Raw genomic sequence first — 21,367 nt, 5'->3', positions numbered from 1 at the left:
AGAGAGTTTCACTAGTTCCCTGTGAGAGCTTTTGAGTAATGCATAAAATCCAGTTATGTGTGTGTATGTGCATTTCAATAGTGTGTTTGAGAGCTTTTTAGCAGTATATGAGAGCGTTTCCTTTGTGTACGTGAGTGGAACATAAGTCAGTATGTGTGTGAGAAACATTAATACAGTAGTTCTGTATCATGCCTCTGACGCCTCTAATATATTTAAAGCAGTTCCCATGGGTTTGTCCAAGCTAAAAGGTAAGCAGAGCTGCATTGAGGTTTATTGGATGTATACACTCTAAAAACAGTTGGGTCAACTTGTGTTGGGTCTTTTAGTGTAAAACAACTCATAAATATTGGTCAGATTATTTACTTGGGTCAAAAATTTGAAACAAGCCAGAAAGTTGGGTCAAATTGACCCATAAAGTGGACGGGTCCATTTTTGATCCATAATTGGGTTACTTTTGACCCAACTATTTTTAGAGTGTAGGTTATGTTTGGCTAACAGCGTTAGCTCCTGCTAATCAGCGTATACTGTACATACAGGTGCGTTTTCAACTCATAGTCCCGAGAAATAGAAAAAAAAAAAAGTCAAGACAAGCCAGCGGAGTTGACGGCTTAAACATTTCCATCCAGATGGCAGTCGTGACTAACGGAGGGCCTCCCAGGTACGGAAAACAAGCGTCTCCATGGGGCCACTTGAAGAAGTCTGGAATGTGTAGTGTGACTGTGTGAGAGGCGCTGCCTCCTGCTAGCGCCGCTAAAATGTTTGTTTTGGTCTGCTCGGACCAGCAGTCCACCCCCGCCCCCCCCCCCTCCCCTTCCAGGCCAGGTTGATCCCAAGCGCTGCATTAACCATGCCGTGTGTTTGCAGCGTTGTATTCGGCCCGGGACGTGAGCGAAGCGGGCCGCTGGGCCCAGCAAGTGGGCTCGTTTGTACGCAGACGCTTTGACAAGCGGCAGCTGGGAAACGCTCAGCGGGCCTGGGGTCCAACCAAGGGAGTCCCCCGCTCCCCCGCTTAGCGCTCCATTTCTCTCAGCTGCGACGTTTTGTTTTCATGGTTGCTGCTTGGCTTTCGCACACAAGCAATTATTGTCACAATTGGCCGCCTCGTCCTGGCCATAAATTCACAATCATTCCCGTCCCAATCGGAGCTGCAACAACACTCGGCATTCATGTGTCCAGCGTCAAAAAGGAACAAAAAGTGGAACACGATCTCTTCTGGTTGACTTCCAAGTTGTCCTCATTTAGTATTCAGTATTTTCCCCAAATTGCAAATAATCAATCCACCCATGTTCTATTGTGCTTGTCCCCATTAGAGCGGCAGTGAACTCAAGATTTTCTCAGCTGACAAGAGGCGGGGTACACAGGGCACAAATGGACAAACAACTAGTGCTGTCACTATCGAATATTTTTAGAATTGATAACGATTAATCTAGCGATTAGTCAGTTGATTAATCGACTAATCAGATTTTGCATTAAAGTGTATTACAAAAGCATTTTCCCCCCTGATTACTGTTTATTAACTAGTGATTGGTGTTTATTTCGTAAAAAAGGAGGGTTTTGATGCTGTGCTATGTTACCGGTTCGGTTATTGTTTTCCAAAGTAAAAACAGATGTTTATATGTCTCTTTTTGATTAAACACAGAAGATAATCTTAGTCTTCTTTCATGAAGGAGTACAGAAATCATCAGCGAACAATTACTGTTGATATGCGGAAATCAGAGGATTTGGACAATTTTAAATAAAAAAAATGGCTCTAAACGATTACTCTATTTTTAACTGCCATTGACGTCTATAAACGTCAAAAAATCATTTGAACTATTTCTATTAGTTAAATATTTTTTTCCACTTTTGTTAACAAGAATATGAAAACCTAGATTTTTTTATTGTACATTAAGAACAGATTTAAAATGTGTGATTAATCGTGAGTTAACCAGTGAAGTCATGCGATTAATTACGAGTAAAAACTTTAATCGCCTGACGCCCCGAATTTGTTATCTTTTTTTTTTTTAATTCATTCACTGCCATTGACGGCTATAAACGTCAACATTTCATTTGAACTATTGCTATTAGTTCTATTTAATTTGATAATCAATGATTTGTCGATTAATTGATTAATTTTGACAGCTCTATTCACAACTATGATCAGCCATTTTTGTCGGAGGCCACACCGTATCTACGATTTCCCTGAGAGAAATGTTTAATAACCTCATTCATGCTCACTCATGCTACTGTGAAGAAGACATATTTCAACGTTATTTTTTATGACACATGACAATTTGAAATGTTGATACAGATTTTAATCAAGAATCGTGGAAGTTGACACATGATTTGGTTTCACGGGCCACATCAAATGATGCGGGGGGGCCACATCTGGCCCCCGGGCCTTGGGTTTGACAAAATGGTTTGGAGTTTTCAGTGAACCTAACGTGCAAAAGAACAGACGAAGGAACCATTATACAACCATGTGATAAGTAATAAATAAATACCTAAATGCTGAATATAGCTGGCCATTTTTAACACTTTAGATTGGTAAATAATTTGTTTAAAAAAACACCCACTCGTATATAAAATTGTGGAAAAAAAACAAATAAATAATTATGATAATAATAAAAAAACAATACATTATTTGTAGCAAATAAATAATCGTTCATTTTTCAAGAAAATGAAATGAAGCCAGGTGAAAATGGCTATTACGTGCTATATACTGTAGTATGCGTGACGTTCTTTTGTGTGTGCAGACGAGGAGGACGTGCGCACGGCGCTGCCCCTGGCCTCCATCGGCGGCTTCTTCTCCGACGACGACGACTCCCTCAAGCAGCAGCAGCAGCAGCAGCAGCCGAAGAAGAAGAAGAGCAAGAAGATGAAAGAGGGAAAGGTGGCCAAAGTCAAGAAGAGGAAAAAGGAGGTGAGTTCTCACGAGCCAGACCGCAGGATTCACACCGTCAATTATTTACTACTCTAATTCCTAAGCACTGCATATTAGATGGTTCATTAATATACTAGATGATACAGAATGCATACTGTGAAAAAAAAATGCTACATATAAGATACAATGCACTATATAGACAATACGTACTGCAGCCTATTTGTACTGTGCTACCTAACACATATTTACGTATGCTGTATTGTACATAAAAAAAATAAAATTGTACCCTACCTGCTATATTTCATACTAGGCTACATACTGCATACTATAAATATGATGGACTACATGGTATAGAGGACCAAAACTGCCAGAATTAAAAATAAATAAATAAATGACTAAAAGTGAAAATAAAAACTGATATAAAAATACAATTAAAAAATTGAATTACAAAATGTATATAAATGGAAATAAAAATAACAATATATATATACCCATAAATAAATAAATAAAAGTAAAAATTTATATAAAAACAAAAAACGAGATAAAAAAAATACAAATACATTTAAAAATAAATTAATAGAATACAAAAACTAAATATCAATCAATAAATAAAACCGCTCGGCTCTCACATTTATTTATTTCATGCTGCAGACGCTCTGCCAGGACGAAATGGTATTCAAATGAGGGGGCGGTCCTAAGCGTGTCTGGGTTTAGTTGCTGGAGCTCTCCATGCAAGCTGGCGAGACTTCCTTGTTCGCAAACCCGCTCACTCGACCAATGAAAGTCCAACTCACCATTTTTCTGACTTTTCAAAATGTAGAAGTTTTTTTTTTCTTAGACAATATACTTCATTTTTCACAAACCCTAACCCTAACTGGATACTTAAAGAAGTAAATACCATAGCTCAGTTTTTTTTTTATCTTAAAATTTCACATTTATTTGTTTTAATGTTGAACAAAAACAAAAGGTTCAGAAAGTTCCCAGGGTCAACAGCATCTCTTATAAAGTTAACTGGAACTGTAAATAAAAAGTTCCTTTTTATTGGCCGATACCGATATTTGCCAAAATGCCGAATATCGGTGCCGATAATCGGTCGGGCCAATGACCTCTTTTTAAATCTTCCAAGCTAACAACTGACTGTCATCAATCCAACCCACTTCCCAACCAAGCTAGCCACGATGATCCAATGATCCCACATCACTCATTTCCTCATCTCGAGCACATCACCTTCTTTCCTTCCTTCCTTCCTTCAGCCACAAGAATCCCAGTCAGGATTTCCTTCTTTATCCCATTGGCAGTGAAACAAAGACGCTACAGTGTGGAGCCAAGAGAAGCTGTTTTTGAAGCAGGTCTCAGATCAGCCCGCCGTGTTGATTTTACAGTTCAGCTGTGAGGACAAAGAGTTGTTGTTTTTTTGTTTTTTTTGTTTTTTACATCCGCTCTATATTATTCTCCCGCGTGCTGATTGGCTGGCTGGTGTGTAGTTGCGCGCACTGCACTGCAGTCTTCCCCTCCGAGGCAGAAGCAATATGCAGGAGCATCTAATTTGATTAGGCTATCAGCCGTTATCTGATTGTTCTCCTTCCGAGGGGGCCAAGCATCCGCCTCTTTTGTCCTCCTTTGGCCCCCCGTGCAACGTGCGGGCCTCCTCCATCTCGCCCTTGCTCGTTTCTTCAGCCTCCTGCGCTCCCCTCCTCCATTTACGCTCCTCAACTTATTCCCCTCCTCCTCCTCTTTTTCTCCTTATGCATAAATGAGATTTGTCTAGACGGCGGCTGGCGGAGAAGCGCGGGCCTCTGCATAACAAGCTCGTTATGCGGAGCCGTGTGATTGGATGGTGCTGTTCTATTAGCTGCTGTGTGTGTGTGTGTGTGTGTGTGTGTGTGTGTGTGGGTGGGTGGGTGGGTGGGTGTTTGTGTGTGTGTGTGTGTGTGTGTGTGTGTGTGTGTGTGTGTGTGTGTGTGTGTGTGTGTGTGTGTGTGTGTGTGTGTGTGTGTGTGTGTGTGTGTGTGTGTGTGCAGGGTGAACGGAAGGATAGGAAGGAGTGAGAGAGGAAAATTAAATGGGGGTCGAGATGTGCAAGCAGGAGAAGTGAGGGAAATTGAACAGAGGTGGGGTTTTGTATGTGTGCGTGCGTGCATTTTTTTGTGTTGGGGAGGCTGATGAGAATGACAGCAAAACTAGGAAGAGAGAAAGAGAGAGAAAGAGAGACTGCTCAAATGTGGTCGCCATGGCAACACTGCCAGGCTGCTGGTGAAGGGTTGGCGGGCGCTGCGGCATTGCGAGCCTTTCCACTGCGCCACAGAGCGAAAAAACGCCCGCAAGTCTGTGTGCGTGTGTGTTCGTGTGTGGAAGCAACAGGCACACACACGCACACGCACCCCCCCACCCCCACCACACACACACACACACACACACACACACACACACACACACACTAATATGCACAACATGAAAGAAATACAAACAGGAGAGACTGAAAATGCATGCAGATGTGAGAGCAAGGAAAACACGAACGCATGAATATGCTAACATAGACACACACTCACACACAATGGAGGATGGAACACACACATACACACGCACTGTATGTGTTCTCTTGCACGAAAACACCTGGCCCGTGTTTAATCATGCAGCCTTCCAGATGTCTCATCGCTTAAGTGACAGAGATGTTCTCTTTGTTCTTCTACAGTTAAGTACATGTGCAAAAGACCACCACTAGATTTGTTGTTTTACCATTGAGGCATAATAACACCCATATAAAGTAGGGCCCGACCGATATGCATTTTTTAAATATATTTTTTTATATAATATAACGTTGAAGGACAATGACAAAATAAAAACAATAAGAAAGTGAAATGAGAATAGAATAAACTAAAAATAATAGCAACTGAAAAAACAGGAAGAACAAATACTGACTTTTCCTGTGCGTTTTGACCTCTTGGGGGCAGTGTGGTGCTGTGAATCCATGATGTAAACACTTAAAGTGAGTACAGAAGAAATTTAAGATTGAATTCTATTGAAATAACTCGTTTTTCACACATTGAGAAGAATTTGTGCCTTTGAGTAGTGTTATCTCAACTGTGGGTATGGGGTCCTAGAAGATTTGTGTTTGGATATTCATTATTTGAAGGAAAAACACTCCCGAATTCGATGCTAACTTGTTGTTAGCATTTGAATGGGATCCTCCATTCGCTTTTAGCATTAGCGCTAGGCTAGCGGTGTTTTAAAAACGCAGCATGTTTTGTATTTAAATATACAGTGGATGTAATCCTTATCGTCGTGTGTTTAGTTTTACAGTCAACTCAAACTGGGGTGTCATTAAACAGCTTAAAGGACACTTAGGGACAACAGAATAACATACATAACACACTTGTTAGTTGCGCATGCTAAACAAGCAAAATGGTGCATTCAGGGTACTTTCACAGCGTCGGAAACTTCGGTTTTCTTCGATGATAACGTTTTAAGGGGGAAAATAATCGGCCATTTGGCACAATTTCCCGATTGTTTTGGCCAGTGTTAATCGGCGCCCTACATTACAGTGTTGCCTTGAGTTACGTGGACCCGACTTACGTGCTTCGATATACAAGCAACTTTTTCATTCAACCCCCCCCCCCAAATCAAGTTATTCAATATATATATATATATATGTATATATTTATATATATATATATATATATATATATATATATATATATATATATCATGCATATTTTTGCTGCACTTCCTCTGCCTATATACTATATACTTAAAAAAATCTGTAAACAAAAAAAAAGATTGCTTAAAAATCAGCGACCACGATAGTTTGAATTGTGATATGGCGAGGGATTGCTTTAGTGGCTCAAAGCTGAACAATGTGCATTCTCTCGTCGTCAGGGAGGCATCCAAGTGAGCGTGGATAGCGAGCAGGACCGGGCGTCCGAGGCGGACGAGGACGAGGCGGACCGTCGCGAGCGAGGCTCCGGAAGCGAGAGCAGCATGTTTAGGCCCTCCAAGAAGAAGAAGAAGAAGCCCAGGGAGAAAAAAGAGAGGAAGCCCAGGAAGAAGAAGCGGGACGAGGAGGATGACGATGATGACGATGACGATGGGAGCATGAAAGTGAGTCGGGTGCGCACGTACCGATTTTCTGAATGTGAGAGACGCTGCGAATGATGAGAAAACAACAATCAGCAACAGCGCACCACACACACAACGATATCTGTCGTAGTACCAAGACTCACCTATGAGAGGCAGCAAAGTGTTGGAAAACGCAAAGAACAACTTAGTCTAGGAGTAGAAGAAGTATTACTTTCCAACTGGATTAGTGAAGAAAAAGACCCCATACCACAAGATAATGTTTCAGAGACATCCGATTATTGCTTTTTTTGTGTGCTGATTTCGATCGATTTGTATCGAGTAAAAAATATTAAATATATATAATATAAATATAATATATATAAATATTTCAGCCTGATTGTCATGTTCCTAATTTGATTTCATTTCCTGTGCAAACAACCACCATTACAATTACAGAATCCCCGTTGTCGGCCCTGACAGATTGGGGATAAAAACCAAAACAAAAAAACACTCTTAACGCCAGACATATAGATAAGCACTTAGAGACATCCCAATAATAACCCCTTTTCTGAATTTGATTGGGTGGGAAGAAAATAATTATTATATAAAATTATCCAATTCAGCTCGATTATCGGTATTTGTGTGTGCCTCAGGAGCCCAAATCGTCCAGCCAGCTGATGCACGAGTGGGGCCTGGAGGACGTCCAGTACGGCTTCACTGAGGACGACTACAAGACCATCACCAACTACAAAGCTTTCAGCCAATTCCTCAGGCAAGCATCACCCCCCCCCCCCCCCCCCCTGCTGTGTGTCTGTGGAGCAGCACACACTGCTCCTTTTGTGTCAAGTCAGTCCATCCTCACCTGGGGCAGTCTGGAGCAGCTAAAGTACGCGCACAGGCCAATGCGTGCAGTCAGCTGCTCGCTGGAAGACTGTGAAAGCAGGGGACGGCAAGGAGCGACGTGTGGGGTCCCGGGGGCTCGGACCCGACCGGTTTCTCGTAGGGCGGCGTGCCAGGGCTCAAGCTGTTGCCTGACAAATGACAAACATGACTCAGCAAAGCTGTTTTCCAAGCAGGGTTGGGCTTTTGGCCACGTGCCACGTGCATTTGTTTTCACAATTTCAAAGCAACCCATTTTGGGGGTTATTTATTTGACAACATTTTGGGGTTATTCAATTAACCCAAAAAGTTGGGCCCGTCCCTGTTTTGATGCAGTTTGGACTATTCTTGACACAACTGTTTTTAGGGATTGATTGATGATTTTATGTTAATTCTAAGATTTTCTCATTTAAATATCTGTTACAAGCTTTGTAGAAAAAAGTAGAAGCAAATTGTGCGAGTTTACATTTTTTTTTTCGCTTGATAGCACTATTTCAAATATTTAAAACATTTTATGGGTAGTGCTATCTCAGTCAGTGTTATGGCTCAAATTAGGGTTGTGAGCTTCAGCTTTGAATGCAAGCCATTGTTTAACTCCTCATTTCCTCATATAGAGTCATGGGAAAAAAAAATTAGACCAAGTCTTGTTTCCTGCCAGGCCTCTCATTGCCAAGAAGAACCCCAAGATCCCCATGTCCAAGATGATGACGGTCCTGGGGGCCAAGTGGCGCGAGTTCAGCGCCAACAACCCATTCAAGGGCGCGTCTGCCACCGCCGTGGCCGCCGCTGTTGCCGCCGCCGTAGAAATGGTCACCGTGGCGCCGCCCGCCTCTGTCAGCCAGCTCGGCGCTCAGCTCGGGCCCATCAAAAAAGCCAAAACCAAAGAGGGAAAAGGTAAAAATAAAGCATGGTCACATGGCCACTTACAAATGATTATTACAGCTGTGATCACACGGGATTGTGCTGTTGTGTCTAATGAAGTGCCTGGTGAGTATATCAGCCGCTCACTTACGTCGTGTGTGCGTGTCTCAAGGGCCCGGGGCTCGAAAGAAGAGCAAGAGTGCAAAAGATGCGAAGAAGAAAGTGAAGGCGAAGAAGACCAAATCTAAGTCGGGCCAAAGCGGGAAGAAGAAGAAGGCGTCCTCGGTGAGCCTTGCTGGCATGCGGCAACGTTTTGTTTGATTTTTTTGGGGGGTTCATCCAGTCATCGCACAAATCGGCTTCTGTTTCTGTATCAGAGTGACGAAGACTTCCTGGACGAGTCAGACTTTGACGACATCAGCATCCTCAGTGCCTCGGTGCTTTGTGACGCCTCGGGGGCCGTCAACGCCAAGAAGAAGGCCAGACGTGGGCGCAAAAAGAGGAAAAGTAGGTTGGAACCGGCAATGAGGAGGAGCCATTGTGCCGTCCATCCGTCCATCCATCCATCCATCCGTCCATCCATCATTTCGGAAATGCCTCTTGTTCTCCCAGGGGAGGACGGCGACGGCTACGAGACGGACCATCAGGACTACTGCGAGGTTTGCCAGCAGGGCGGCGAAATCATCCTGTGCGACACATGTCCACGGGCGTACCACCTGGTGTGCCTGGAACCCGAGCTGGAGAAGGCCCCCGAGGGCAAATGGAGCTGTCCACACTGTGTGAGTACCAAACGGTGGCAAGTAACAACGATTTTGCACTTCTTTGCTGCACTTTTTTCCCGATATATGTACTTTATATAAGTATTTCTTTTTCTCATGACTTTTTACTTTCGCTTCTTACATTTGGAAACAGATATCTGTACTTTCTACTCGTTATATTAAAATAGTAAGGAGAGATTATTTACCCTTATCTAAATTAATCTCCTCAACTCACTTCAATTCATTTCCTTGGCCCCAAGATACCACCAGATGGCGCCAAAACAATTCTGTTGTTAAAACTGTGTGCCGGCAGGAGAAGGAGGGCATCCAGTGGGAAGCCAAAGACGAGGAGGAAGAGGAGGAGGAAGAGGCGGCGGGAGAGGAAGAGGACGACCACATGGAGTTTTGCCGAGTGTGCAAGGACGGCGGGGAGCTGCTGTGTTGCGATGCCTGTCCGTCCTCCTACCACATCCACTGCCTCAACCCGCCGCTGCCCGAGATACCCAACGGCGAGTGGATTTGTCCGCGCTGCATGGTGAGCCCGACACATGACCTCACGTTTACTATTTAGCGATTTGTTGGCCTTGCTGCTGGCTGATATAAATTCTATTTTTTTTTTTTAAATGTATGTCATTATTAGTGCCCACCCCTGAAAGGCAAAGTGCAAAAGATCATGCACTGGACTTGGGGCGAGGCCCCGCTGCCGGCTGAGCCGCCGGCGGGCCCGGACGGCCAGCCCCCCGCCGACCCCCTGAGCAAGCCGCCCCTCAAGGGCCACCCCGAGAGGGAGTTCCTGGTCAAGTGGGCCGGACTGTCGTACTGGCACTGCTCCTGGGTCAGCGAGCTGCAGGTGACTTCCACTCCACACCTGTTCGCTCTTCTTTCGAACCCCTGACACTAGTTCGAAAACCTAGTTTGAAAACCAACAGCCTTTTTTTGAATCGCTAACATGGAAGCCTAACCTTAGCTTGAAACCCTAAAAGTGAAAAAAGGATTCCTCGATCCAAAATAGTTTGCTTCCATGTTGTGTTCATTGCATCACGTGTGTGCGCGTGTGCAGTTGGAACTGTACCACACGGTGATGTACCGCAACTACCAGCGCAAGAACGACATGGACGAGCCGCCGCCGTACGACTACGGCTCCGGGGAGGAGGAGCTCAACAGCGACAAGCGCAAGAGCAAAGACCCGCAGTACGCCGCCATGGAGGAGCGCTTCTACAGATACGGCATCAAGCCAGAGTGGATGGTCATCCACCGCGTCCTTAACCACAGGTGCGCCCGCCGCACACCTTTCACGTCTCGGTTAAAAAATGTTTACCGAGAAGCTGTGATAAAAAGCAGAAACCTGAATTACTTGAAACCTCGCTTTGAAACACTCAACCTTGTTTGAAAACCCGAAAGCTGTCTTAAAACCCTAATTTGAAACTCTAACCTTGACAACAGATCCTTAATTTGAAACCCTAACCCGAGTTTGAAGTCGCATTTGGCACTATTATCTTATTTGATACCATAACCCTTGTTTGAAACCCAAACACAGGCTTTAAAACCCTACCTGGAATTTCTAACCTCGGGTTTTTTGGGAGACCATGATCCATGTTGGAAACCCTGATAGCGCTTGATAATTCTTGTTTGAAACCCCAACTTTGGCTTGAAATCCTAATTGGAAACCTTCATTTGGAACGCTTACCCTCATTTGTAAACCTGCTTTAAAACCCTACCCTTGGCTCCAAACCCTTATTTGGAACATCATGATTTTCACTTGTTCTTATTTGAATAGCCAAGCCCCGCCTCTTTTTCCTTGCATATTTCGCTTTCATTATTTATCTTTTATATTCTTCATGTAAGGGGCGGGACGCTAGCAAAGTAAGAATTTGTACTTCCTGTATTTGTGTGTGTGTGTGTAGCTTTGATCAAGACGGCGACGTGCACTACCTGATCAAGTGGAGGGACCTCCCTTACGACCAGTGCACGTGGGAGGTGGACGACTTTGACGTCCCGGAATACGACAGTCACAAAGCATCCTACTGGGACCACAGGTACGCCCCAAGTCACAGTAGTCCTTTTTGTAAGGTAGGCCAAGATCCACTCTTTCGTCTAGGGAGCAAATCTTAGGCGAGGACCAGCGGCCTGCGGTGGTGTCGAAAGGAACGAAACTAAAAGAGCAGCCCAAGAGGGAGATCCCACCGGACGCCCCCATCATCGACGTAAGCGCACAAGATCGGCTCGAAGACTTCCCCAGCGGTCGTGAATAATGGTTTGAAACCGCGCCGCCCGCAGCCCACCATCAAGTTCGAGCACCAGCCGTGGTACATCAACGCCACCGGGGGGACGCTGCACCCATACCAGCTGGAGGGTCTCAACTGGTTGCGCTTCTCGTGGGCGCAGGGCACCGACACCATCCTGGCCGACGAGATGGGCCTGGGCAAGACCGTGCAGACCATCGTCTTCCTCTACTCGCTCTACAAAGAGGTGAATGAACGCGTCAAGGCAATTCATATCCACTCTTCAAACTCGAACCTCGCCATGAAACTTTCATTTGAAACTCTTCCCTTCACCTAATTCGAAACCCGAACCTGTGCTTGAAATGCCACTTTGAAATACTAACCTGAGTACACTCATTTCAAAACCTAAACCTTCATTTTAAACCAATTAACTCAAAACAATTACTCTAGTTTAAAATGAGAAATTGAAACCCTGATTTGAAATCCTAACCCTGGCTTGCCCAAACATTTTTTTGAAAGCCCAATATACGAAAACCTAAAACCCGATTCCTAATTTGAAACCCTAACCTTGTCTTTAAAGCCTAATTTGAAACACCGACTTTGTCTTAAAATCCTCTTTTGAAACCAAAGTTTGAAAGCCTACTTAGAAAACCTAACATAATCTTGAAAGTCTAATTTGAAACCCCAACAATGGATTAAAAGTAATTAATCGCATGACTTCAACAGTTAACTCACGATTAATCACAAACTTTATACCTGTTATAAATGTACAATAATTTATTTTTTTCCAAATTTTTCATTTACTCTATCTTCATACTCAAGTGGGAAAAATGTTAAACTAATAGAAATACGGCTGCATCTTTTAGTCATGGATACAGTAATTCCATAATAATTCATAACATTGAGTTAAAATTGAAAATATGTACCGTACTGCAAAAAAACGAGTGTGTTGGTGACAGCTCAGTGCATTTTTCTTTTCATATTAAGAGCTATCTAATCTTTATCATAAAGTAACCTGTGAAATTCTGAATATTTTTAAAATTGTAAAATACAACTTGACCCTCGTTTCCACAAATATATGCATTATTATTCAATTTATTACTGCTAAATGTTGACGTGGACGTGTCTGCTGCGTTGCTACCTGGAATTCCCCCAGTACAGGCTTTCCAAGTAAGTCATTAATCACGCGGAAATGTATTACAGATTTTATTATATATTTATATATATATATATATATGCATATGCTGACCACCTTTGTGCAACGCAGGTGGCGTTAAAGGAACTTAAAATTAACTCAAAATTAATGCACTCATTTTGACACCCCTAAATAAAAGCCTCTTTTGAAACCTCAAAGCTAGTATGATTCCTCCTTCCAAAATCTCTATTAGTTATTTTGAAAGATCAACCCTTATTTTACCCCCGAGTGCTTGCGTCCCACAAAATACAAGCAGTGTGTAAACGAAACGTATGTGTTGCGGTTGTCCAGGGTCACTCCAAGGGTCCCTTCCTGGTGAGCGCACCCCTGTCCACCATCATCAACTGGGAGCGGGAGTTTGAGATGTGGGCCCCCGACTTCTACGTGCTGACGTACACCGGAGACAAAGACAGCCGCGCCATCATCCGAGAGAACGAGTTCACCTTCGAGGACAGCGCCGTCAAGTTGGGACGCAAAGCTTTCCGCATAAAGGTTCCTTCATCTACTTTCTTGTTATTAATATGAGGAGCTTTCGTCTCAAAGTGTTTTGCCATCTCTCAGAAAGATACGCCCATTAAGTTCCACGTGCTGCTGACGTCCTACGAGTTGATCACCATCGATCAAGCCATCCTGGGATCCATCACCTGGGCTTGCCTGGTGGTGGACGAGGCCCACAGGCTGAAGAACAACCAGTCCAAGGTAACCACTAGGGGGCCCCCAAGATAAATTAACAGTAGAGCCTGGAGTACTGAAGAAGAACAAAGTATGGCAATTGCCCGTCTATTTGCTAGTGATGGCAAAATGAAGCTTCATGAAGCACTTGTAATATTTTTTGACTCCCCTAGATGGTGCTCTTGATTTAAATATAAAGGCTAAGTGCAAAGGAAATTTATTACATTTCCACTGCATCTTTCAACCAAGAGTGGCATCTAGAGGAGTCAAAAAATATTACAAGTGCTTCATGAAGCTTCATTTTGCCATCACTACTATTTGCTGCTTTTGTTTTCTGGCCAAAGCGATAAAATGATTACTTTGGCGCCATCTGGCTGAATGTTGGTGTTATTGTTTGGTTTATTTCATTGCTCGTCTTTTTCCATCAACTTCTGAGACGTCCGTTTTTTTGGACTGTCCTTGAATGCACCTTTGTGCACAGTCAAATGCAAAGGTGATGTTAAAGTATGCTTTTGTAGTTGGTGTAGTCTACTTTGCCGTGACATTTTGCCTACATTCCCTTACATTTTTCATTGTGTTGATGCCAAATTTTGAGTTAATGACTTAATATGCCATTTGTGTTAAAATGCTTATAGTGCATATTTATTTGTAAGCGCGTGTGACGTCACGTCACTTTGTGCTAGCTAGCGTGTTATTTGGGCTAGTACGTATTGTTAGCTAATACTTCTGATGAGCCTCATGAGAAAACGGTTCATTTGTTTTTGAAGAATGAAGGCGTGGGCCGCCTCTGTGTCTACTACAATTGTAAGCTTGTCCCATGCAGTTTTTCAGAATCCTCAATGGCTACAAGATCTACTACAAGCTGCTCCTCACTGGAACTCCTCTCCAGAACAACCTGGAGGAGCTTTTCCACTTGCTCAACTTCCTCACGCCGGAGCGCTTCAAGTATGTCGAGCCACTTAAAATGGGTGGAAATATGTCTGCACTGTAGCCTCTTTTCAGTCGCGATTGATTCTGCATCGCATGGATCCATAGCGAGAGACATCTTTTCTTTTCTTTTTTTTTTTGCTGTGCAGTAACTTGGAGGGTTTCCTGGAGGAGTTTGCCGACATCTCCAAGGAGGACCAGATCAAGAAACTCCACGACCTGCTGGGCCCGCACATGCTCAGGAGGCTCAAGGCGGACGTCTTCAAGGACATGCCCGCCAAGACGGAGCTGATCGTGCGGGTGGAGCTCAGCCCCATGCAGAAGTCAGTGGCGGGATTAGCGCAATAAGATGTGATGTGATGTCATGTAAACCAGATGTTTTCTACATGTTTGTGTCGGTGGAGGACCTCCTCACACTCCTAATGCCAATTAAAAATAACTACCATTTGTACGCTCATGATATAGATCAGAGGAATTAAAAGTTGTCTATTTTCAAGACAAAAAGTTGTAACGTTATGATAAAAAAGTAAGTGTTATGAGTTAAATTGATCATTTTTTAAGGATAAAAACACTGTAAATTTCACAATAACAAAGCTAGGTAATAAAGTTTTTTCCAAACTATTTATATTTATTGAAGTCATAGTTTTAACAAGGGAGGAAAGTTATATTTTAACGTGAATTAACAACTTTATTCTTGTAATGTTACACCTTTTATTCTGGAAAATGCGCCTTTATTCTCTCTCTCTCTCTCTCTCTCTCTCTCTCTCTCTCTCTCTCTCTCTCTCTCTCTCTCTCTCTCTCTCTCTCTCTCTCTCTCTCTCTCTAAATAAACAACAACAACAAAAACAGGAATACGCAGTAAACCCGCTCTATTCGGGGAGAGATATTGAGCCCTGTAATTGACTTCTGCCCCAAAATGTTTGTAATTGCCTGTAGATGTCACAAGATGGCGACAAAACACTTTTTTTTTTTGCATCAGACAAGGCTGCCTGACTAAATGAAGTTATTTTCTTCACTTCAACATATTTTTCGTAGATTATGCTTTTTTTAAATTGGCATCCATATGTTGGTATGCACTTGCAAATTGATTCATGGCCGACCTATGACCCAAACTTCAGAATCCTTGATGCAAAAAAGTGGCTGATTTTGCGCTTTCGCCCCGTCAGAAAGTACTACAAGTTCATCTTGACGCGGAACTTCGAGGCCCTCAACTCCAAAAGCGGTGGCAACCAAGTGTCCCTGCTCAACATCATGATGGACCTGAAGAAGTGCTGCAACCACCCTTACCTCTTCCCCGTAGCTGCTGTGGTACGACTTGAGTGTTTTTTGGGGGGGGAAGAGCCGCACGTGGGGGGGTCTTTAACGTAGCTTTTCTCTTTTGTAGGAGGCTCCCGTTTTGCCAAACGGCTCGTACGACGGCAACCAGCTGGTGAAGTCGTCGGGAAAGCTGACGCTGCTGCAGAAAATGCTGAAGAAGCTCAAGGACGAAGGCCACAGAGTTCTCATTTTCTCACAGGTAAGTGCAGGCAAAGTAGGACAACATTCATTTATCGGGACCACTGATCATTTACAGCGCATTATAAATGTGAATGTAATTGATTAATTGCGAGCACAGCCTTATCCCCAGTTATAGGAGGGCGTGCACACCTGTGCAAATTTTTATTTTTTTTCCCGTTTGAGTTGTGCAGATTGCACGCTGAAAAGCAATTCCATTTTTTTACATTAGCTCAATCTCAGAACTGATTGTGTTCCACTACATCAGCTGTGTTTTGTCATTATCGTTATCATTCATGATCATTTTGGAATCTTGTGCAGATGACCAAGATGTTGGATCTGCTGGAGGACTTCCTAGAGTTTGAGGGTTATAAATACGAGCGTATCGACGGCGGCATCACCGGAGGCCTGAGGCAGGAGGCCATCGACCGCTTCAACGGTGAGTTTTCTTCATAGTGGAAATGAAACCAAAACGGAGTGTTTTACTTAAAGTGGATGTCAACCTTAAACATTTATTGACAATAATACGTTATATTTGACCTCACTAGCCTAAACTTGACATTCTGAATAATATTACATTTGTGGAATATGAGTTATGAAGCAAAATCCAGCTGTTTTTATCCATCTCAGGGGCGGCCATTTTGCCACTTGCTGTCGACTGAAGATGACATCAGAGCTCAGGCAATGACCAATCACAGCTCACCTTTTTTTCTGAAGCTGCGCTGTGATTGGTTGGTACCTGAGACTTGAGCAACATTGATGCCATCTTCAGTTGACAGCAAGTGCCAAAATGGCCGCCCCAGAGATGGATAAATACGGCTGGATTTTGCTGCTTAACTCATATTCCACTTCCGAAATAATAACCACAAGACCATATTTAGACTTGTGGGGCTGCTTAGAACATATTACTGTAAATTTTTTAAAATTTTGGCTTGATTTCTTCTTTAAATAAAATAATTGAATCGTATCTGTGCTTGTACTTTTAAGTACAGAGTGTGAGTATCGTTTTTTGCTCATTTGCAGCCAGGCTGATGCGTTCTTTAAGTGGCGATCACGTAACATGTACTTCGCTTGTGTTGTCGGGTTGCAGCACCGGGCGCTCAGCAGTTCTGCTTCTTGCTCTCAACCCGAGCCGGAGGTCTGGGAATCAATCTGGCCAGCGCTGACACCGTCATCATCTACGACTCAGACTGGAACCCTCACAATGACATCCAAGTAAGTCTTCCTTAATGTTTCTTCTTATTTAGTTAGCATTAAGTGAACGTCCACTTTGTCACGATTTGCTATTTGTCTATTTTTCAAGGCTATTTTTCTTCCAATAATGTGTTTTTCAGCTGCATTATCAGAGGTTGTAGGCTGTGATGCCCTAAAATGCCACTAGATGGCAAAACGTTGGCTAATAGGAAAGTACGAACTGTTTCCTCCTCAGGTTATTGAATCGGTGGAGGCTGGTGTCTGCGGATCTCACGCGGCTTCGTCTGTCCTTCCTTCCTTTTCTCAGTCTCTCCTTTGGTCTCTTGAGGTCTCCCTGATTTTATGTTTTTTGGATTTGTTGGGGTCTGGATGTTTCTTGGGCTGGGGAGGAGTTCTGGTGGGGGGTGTCTGGTCGGTGCTGGATTTCACCTTCCTTGGTTTTCTTTGGTCCCCTCGGGTCTCCTGGTGTTCGGTTTAGGTGAACGGTATGAGATTTTTTCTAGTAGGTTTTCTGGTGAGCTAACAAATACACGCACGCACGCACGCACGCACGCACGCACATACACATACTCACCCACACACACACACACAAAAAAAAAAAAAAAATAATATATATATATAAAAAAAAATAAAAAATAATAATAATAATAATAAAAGAGCAATGATGATGACATTTCCGAATGAACAATACTGAGCTCTTAAAAAAAGAAAAGAAAAAAAAAGAAGAAAAAAAAAAAAAGGAAAGTACGAACTTGGGCGTAGGAAGTATTGTTGAAGCGATTGATCTCACCTGAGGGACCAGGAGCCTGATTTACATGAAATGCTCACGTAAAAAAATTTTGGGCTCACCTGAGGGACCAGGAGCCTGATTTACATGAAATACTCACGTAAAATTTTTTCGGGCTATATTATAGTCGTGCTGACGGCGGCTTATTTTCAGGCTTTCAGCAGGGCGCACCGCATCGGCCAGAACAGGAAGGTGATGATCTACCGCTTCGTGACGCGTGGCTCGGTGGAGGAGAGAATCACTCAGGTGGCCAAGAGGAAGATGATGCTGACCCACCTGGTGGTGCGGCCCGGCCTGGGCTCCAAGACGGGATCCATGTCCAAGCAGGAGCTGGACGATATCCTCAAGTTTGGCACGGAGGAGCTGTTCAAGGACGAGATTGAGGCGGCTCGCAATATGGGGGGTACGTCCAATCGCCACACTGCACCAGAAGATCACTGGCTAATTAGATACTATAATCTTTCTTTTTTTTTTTACTTACATAAAGGGGATCAAATGAATACTCTTTTAATATTGATACATTAAAATGTAACCAAAATATTAAAAACTTGTCATTATGATTCAGAAACAAATAAATAAACAAATATATATATATATGTGTATGTATATATGTATATATGTATATATACACACACACACACACAATATTAAACTATTTTGTTGTTTGTCTTATTAGTAATATTATTGCATTAAATCACCTACAAAGGACTCAAGTGAAACATTGTATTATTTTTTTCTACAACCGTTACTATTTAATCAAATAGAAATTTGCTTTGCAGTATTTGTATTAATAATTAAAGTAGTTCCTATATTTTATTGAGTTACATAAAAAGGGACAAAGTATATACTGGTACACACGCAGGAATTTTTGTTAATATTTAGTCAAATAAAATAGAATTTTTTGTATTTGTATTATTTGATTAATATTTTTAAAGAACTATATAAGAACCTATATTTGTGTATATTTAGCTGCATAAAAGGGACATATTACAGTTGCTAGTAATGAAAATGTGTTCAACTTCTCACAGTTTGGTTATTGTAATGAATCTTATACAAACTTATAATTGTTTAGTGTTATATTAATTTGTTATGCTTAAAAATGTTTTTAGAGTTACAACACAAAATTGATTATTTTTGTATGGTTAACTCAGTGAAAACAATAACAAAAACTAGAACCAGTTCTCACTATGATGCAGGCAATACAACCACAGTAATAAATACTATTAGAATTATTTTGCATAACTTTATTGAAATGTTTCTTTCTGGCCCTCCGTTATTGCCAGGCGACATCAAAGACAGCGAGGAGGGCAACGTGATCCACTACGACGACGACGCCATCTCCAAGCTGCTAGACCGCAGCCAGGACGCCACGGAAGACACGGAGATCCAGAACATGAACGAGTACCTCAGCTCCTTCAAGGTGGCCCAGTATGTGGTCAAAGAGGAGGACGGAGAGGTGAGGAAGGACAAATTGTGGGGGGCGCAGAAAAAAAATCGTTTGCAAATATTGATTGTGTGTTTGAGTCCATTTGCTTGATGAGTAAAGCTGAAGACTGCTACGTTAGCTTAGCAAGGTGTTTGACATGATGTGTGTGTGTGTGCGCACAGGAGGAGGTGGAGCGTGAGATCATCAAGCAGGAGGAGAACGTGGACCCGGACTACTGGGAGAAACTCCTGCGCCACCACTACGAGCAGCAGCAGGAGGATCTGGCCCGCAACCTGGGCAAGGGCAAGCGCATCCGCAAACAAGTCAACTACAACGACACCACCCAGGAGGACCAAGGTAGGCGCCGGCAACCAAGGCCAACATTTTTTCTACGTTTTTGATCGCACTCGTGTCAATCTTTTAATAGTGGGATCATGCCTGAGTAATTTGCAGAATGGAGGACATTTTGTGCGTTTACAGTGGAACTTTAAAATTGTAAAGGGCCGAAAATGTGAGGGAAATTTAGTGGTCAATTCATTCAAATAATAACTAATTTGAAAGAAATGATTAAAATATCAATCATATGAAGATAAATGTATTTAAAAATCTATAACAGAACAACAATACTAAGTACCGATAATACATAAATGTTTTAATTTAATTTTAAAACATTTATCAAATTTCTATTCCAAAATGTTTATTTCTGTTATTTCCTAAATGAGACATAGTTTCAGTAAATACAAATATGAAATAATTAAATTACCTAACTAAAATCAAAAAGTAATTTGTTAATGTGTAAATATTAATAAATACTGGATAATTATTTTAATACATTTCCATATTTTCAATATGTGTATTTCTATTATTTCTTTCGAGAGAAATGATTTAAAAATCCGAAATCTGTGGCAATTTCTATGTTAGCTGTTTTCTTCTTTCCACACGTGTGTCAGTTTAAAAGGTAAAACATTTTTTCTTAATCAAGGTTGGATGATGACATTACCAATATAAATACATCTAAAATAATCAAAGTTAGATAGTTAGCTATGATATATTCAGTCAAAATGAAATAGTATATATAAAACAATTGGAGACGCTTTATATGTGTCACGCTGCTCCAACACTATAAGTCATGGCATCCTTGGCAACTTTCTCCAAACTGCTTCTACTTATACCACGTCACGACTCATAGAGCAGGCATCGCTGCAAAGCCAGGTTAAGTCTACGCGGAGGGCTGCGCTGGAAGTCAACATCAGCAAAAGCTCAATTCCGCAAACGCCTTGACGAAGTTGAAAGCTTTACCGCACCCGATTTCAGGTTGTTGAAAGGCTTGAGGCGGAAGATTATGATGCTCAGCGACCTCAAGTCGGAATTGGTAAAGACTTTCCCTGGCTTTGTGTGAATGCCTACTTCAGGATTTCCGTGTTTTCGTGAGTGGCAGGCCTGCTGTTTTTCAAGAACAGATCCTATTTCAAGAAAGTTGGAGAGCGTAAATTGTGCGACTGCCAAACTGGCTCTGAACTGCAGGCAGGAGAGAGAGAAAAAATTCAATTTAGCAAGACTACGTCAACTGGCGAGGGAATGACATGCTGAGAAAAACTTGCAAAGCCTTACTTGTCACGTGCTGGTGGCCTCACTTGTTCGACTTTAAGGTTCCACTGTTTTCGTCTCTCAAAATGAACATGGCATGCTTGTGTTTTGAGTTTGTTTTGTGTTCCTGTTGTTTGATGCCACGTGGAAGCACGTTGTCCGTTTTCTTACACCGGGGCTGGACTGGCCAACTGGCATACAGGGCAGATGCCCAGTGGGCCGGTCTCGTTTGGGGCCGATGCAGTGCTCTTCTATTATTTTCCTCAATTTGACCTCAAGAGATTGACCCACAATGTATCCAATCCAATCCACTTTATTTCTACAGCACATTTTATAAACAAGCGTTTCCAAAGTGCTGCACATTGAAATCCGCACACTATCATCATACACATAAAATCTAGTAAAACCAACTATTATTTTTTAAACATTCAATAAAATACTAAAAT

The 21,367-nt window shown here is 42.4% G+C and overlaps 1 protein-coding gene across 7 annotated transcripts in view; it reads left to right on the top strand.

Moving 5' to 3' along the window:
- Positions 1-21,367, top strand: part of chd5 (chromodomain helicase DNA binding protein 5) — a 37,551-nt gene that overhangs the window by 3,836 nt on the left and 12,348 nt on the right. For 4 of the 7 annotated variants that reach the window (XM_086086351.1, XM_086086354.1, XM_086086353.1 and 1 more), the window contains exons 2-25: positions 2,736-2,902; positions 6,740-6,961; positions 7,573-7,691; positions 8,457-8,692; positions 8,832-8,944; positions 9,037-9,166; positions 9,272-9,438; positions 9,731-9,952; positions 10,058-10,267; positions 10,478-10,689; positions 11,322-11,453; positions 11,516-11,621; positions 11,695-11,886; positions 13,126-13,326; positions 13,396-13,533; positions 14,330-14,451; positions 14,583-14,756; positions 15,600-15,741; positions 15,818-15,949; positions 16,249-16,366; positions 17,018-17,142; positions 18,062-18,311; positions 19,192-19,364; positions 19,517-19,691. In XM_086086351.1, coding sequence (XP_085942477.1) covers positions 2,736-2,902; positions 6,740-6,961; positions 7,573-7,691; positions 8,457-8,692; positions 8,832-8,944; positions 9,037-9,166; positions 9,272-9,438; positions 9,731-9,952; positions 10,058-10,267; positions 10,478-10,689; positions 11,322-11,453; positions 11,516-11,621; positions 11,695-11,886; positions 13,126-13,326; positions 13,396-13,533; positions 14,330-14,451; positions 14,583-14,756; positions 15,600-15,741; positions 15,818-15,949; positions 16,249-16,366; positions 17,018-17,142; positions 18,062-18,311; positions 19,192-19,364; positions 19,517-19,691 — 3,978 coding nt within the window. Of the gene's footprint in view, positions 1-2,735; positions 2,903-6,739; positions 6,962-7,572; positions 7,692-8,456; positions 8,693-8,831; positions 8,945-9,036; positions 9,439-9,730; positions 9,953-10,057; positions 10,268-10,477; positions 10,690-11,321; positions 11,454-11,515; positions 11,622-11,694; positions 11,887-13,125; positions 13,327-13,395; positions 13,534-14,329; positions 14,452-14,582; positions 14,757-15,599; positions 15,742-15,817; positions 15,950-16,248; positions 16,367-17,017; positions 17,143-18,061; positions 18,312-19,191; positions 19,365-19,516; positions 19,692-21,367 lie in introns of all 7 variants that reach the window. The other 3 variants (XM_086086350.1, XM_086086349.1, XM_086086348.1) reach the window with 1 other exon arrangement.

The sequence above is a fragment of the Leptonotus elevatus genome, chromosome 10 (genome assembly GCF_054856555.1).
Source record: "Leptonotus elevatus isolate MCC_2025b chromosome 10, RoL_Lele_1.0, whole genome shotgun sequence".
Classification (NCBI taxonomy): domain Eukaryota; kingdom Metazoa; phylum Chordata; class Actinopteri; order Syngnathiformes; family Syngnathidae; genus Leptonotus; species Leptonotus elevatus.
This window is presented reverse-complemented; position numbering and strand designations above follow the sequence as displayed.